This window comes from Belonocnema kinseyi, chromosome 6, assembly GCF_010883055.1.
Source record: "Belonocnema kinseyi isolate 2016_QV_RU_SX_M_011 chromosome 6, B_treatae_v1, whole genome shotgun sequence".
NCBI lineage: Eukaryota > Metazoa > Arthropoda > Insecta > Hymenoptera > Cynipidae > Belonocnema > Belonocnema kinseyi.
The window spans coordinates 121,406,257-121,408,291 of record NC_046662.1 but is presented as its reverse complement, the minus strand read 5'-3'; the positions used below and the strand labels follow the sequence as shown (position 1 = coordinate 121,408,291).

Below are 2,035 nucleotides of genomic sequence, written 5' to 3'. Positions count from 1 at the left end.
CAAATCTATTAAATTTGAATCAATAGTTATTTGTGGATCGCTTTTCCTACCCCCAGCGACTTTTGATTTGAAACTAATAAAACCAGATGGCGTGATCCCAATGAGTACTTTTGCTGTAAATCCATGTTTATAATGAGAATAACAGAAAATACGGTCGTCGACCTTTGATGGAATTTTGATTTTCAACTCTGTGCAGTCTACCATATAATAAGACGAGTATTTGAGTAGTCAGGTTTGAAACAGGCAGGCATCGTTTTCTGTACAGCAGCTCTAGTTGGCCAAAATACTATATTTTGAGCTGACGAACTCAAGTATTCCAGAGTTGAAAAAAATATTGTGGATATAGTTGTCCTATGTAGACTGAAAAAGATCCCAATGGCTGTGAAAGTTAATCCAGTTTTCATTTTCACTAGAAAAATTAGAAGCCTTTGTTGTTTTGTTATCTCAGATCCTGATGGTGGCTCATCTGTTTTTGTCAACAGAAAACGAAAGGTTGTAAAATTTACTCCAGCAAGAGACAGTAAACCTTCATCATTTTTAATGGAAGAAACACCAGAAAAATGACGCTCCTTCTTGTTATGTGCTGCAGCTATTGTAGCCTCGTTAGAGCCAACTGACTTATCTACAAGATTAGCTAACGATGGACCACACTGATATCCTACATCTTTCATTTTTATTCTATTTTTAATGGTTATCAGAACTGGAGCTTCTGCTAATTCAGTTTGAACTTCAGCATCACAGTATTTTGTACCATAAATATACCTGTTGCAAATAAAGGTTGACGTTTGTTCAGTATCAGAACTCAAAAAATCTACTTGACATCCTTGGTCGCATTTCTCAATTTCTTTCACAGCAATGTTTTCTATGTCTATTTCCATAGATTCAGTTTGGTTAAATACATCAGTGTTAGAGATATCATCAACTTGCTTTTCAGTAGCACAATTCAAATTGAAATCCCTGTCAGCATTATTTCTTCGATGCACAAGCCTCTCAAACCTGCAAATATCATCATGCACATATTACTATTTATAAATAGTAGAGTAGATATTGTTTATTTATTTATTTTTTTATTTTAACAAACGTACCTTTTTATAAGCGACTTCTCGTTTATTGCTGACGCATGATATATTTTAGGAAAAATTGTGGGTGCATAACTTGGATTTGATGGATTGTTTGACTTTTTCTGATCAACAAAGTGATGATTGCATATCACATCATGACGTTTGGGAGACCATGGTGAGCCATCTTTTAAAGTTAATGCGACACTCAATATTTTCTGTGCAAATGTTGAAATTTAAAAATATTACGAACGACTCAAAAATCGAGGTTATGTTTACTTACTTTTTTCTTCTCACTGCATTTATCCATTTCTTTCTTTGACGTACAGCATGTGCTGCTCTTTGAAATTTAAAAAATTTGCAGTTCTCAGTTTTGTGATTATTTTTACAATTAACGAGACAACAAGCTATAAATCCCATTGTAACGTGCTAATCACATACAAACTCCTATGCCAAATATACGGCCGCTAAACTCACTACTCGCCACTCCGCGCGCTGGCATCGTTTCGTCTATCCCCTCCAACCGGCGACTCGTCGCGTAGTACTTCGTGGTGTGTGTGTATGATAAATCCTTTCACTTGGCACTTTTAGCCCATATGGCTCACTGAATTCCTCACTCCAGAAGGATCACCACAAAAAAATGGTCAACGACGGCACTCACTATTGACATGCACAGATGTCACAGATGCTGTCACTTTCGATATGTAAACAAAAAGTTGTGTCTAGCATAGAACAAGAGACACCTTTTAAGTAAGAGGGGAGGTGTAACGGCATGCACCGTTCTTAAAACTAAACTCGCAGGGCGCTAAGACCCTTTTAGCAAACACTCTCAGAACTAGTGTTGGGTCGTTACCTGAAATTACCGGTATCGGTAGAAATTTCCGGTAAAGTAGAGGAAATTCTCCGGTAACGAATGGTAACGATATTTTTTTGAAAGTTTAAAAGTGTTCCTCAACCTCTACGGTGGAATTTGATTT

At 36.7% G+C, this 2,035-nt stretch overlaps 1 protein-coding gene across 1 annotated transcript; it reads right to left on the bottom strand.

The window, feature by feature from the left end:
• Window positions 1-57: 57 nt before the first annotated feature.
• Window positions 58-1,776, bottom strand: LOC117174947. Its single transcript, XM_033364409.1, has 3 exons — window positions 1,342-1,776; window positions 1,086-1,276; window positions 58-996 (listed from the first exon to the last, which is right to left on the bottom strand). Exons 1-3 carry the CDS (start codon window positions 1,366-1,368, stop codon window positions 198-200), a joined length of 1,017 nt encoding a protein of 338 aa, XP_033220300.1. The 5' UTR covers window positions 1,369-1,776; the 3' UTR covers window positions 58-197.
• Window positions 1,777-2,035: the final 259 nt, after the last annotated feature.

Bases quoted from the DNA above. Each gene is read 5' to 3' on its own strand.
- LOC117174947 (XM_033364409.1), bottom strand. From the start codon at position 1,368: ATGGATAAATGCAGTGAGAAGAAAAAA. The intron at 1,277-1,341 runs GTAAGTAAACAT...ACATTTGCACAG, and splicing joins AATGCAGTGAGAAGAAAAAA to AAAATATTGAGTGTCGCATT. The intron at 997-1,085 runs GTACGTTTGTTA...TGATATTTGCAG, and splicing joins GAGAAGTCGCTTATAAAAAG to GTTTGAGAGGCTTGTGCATC.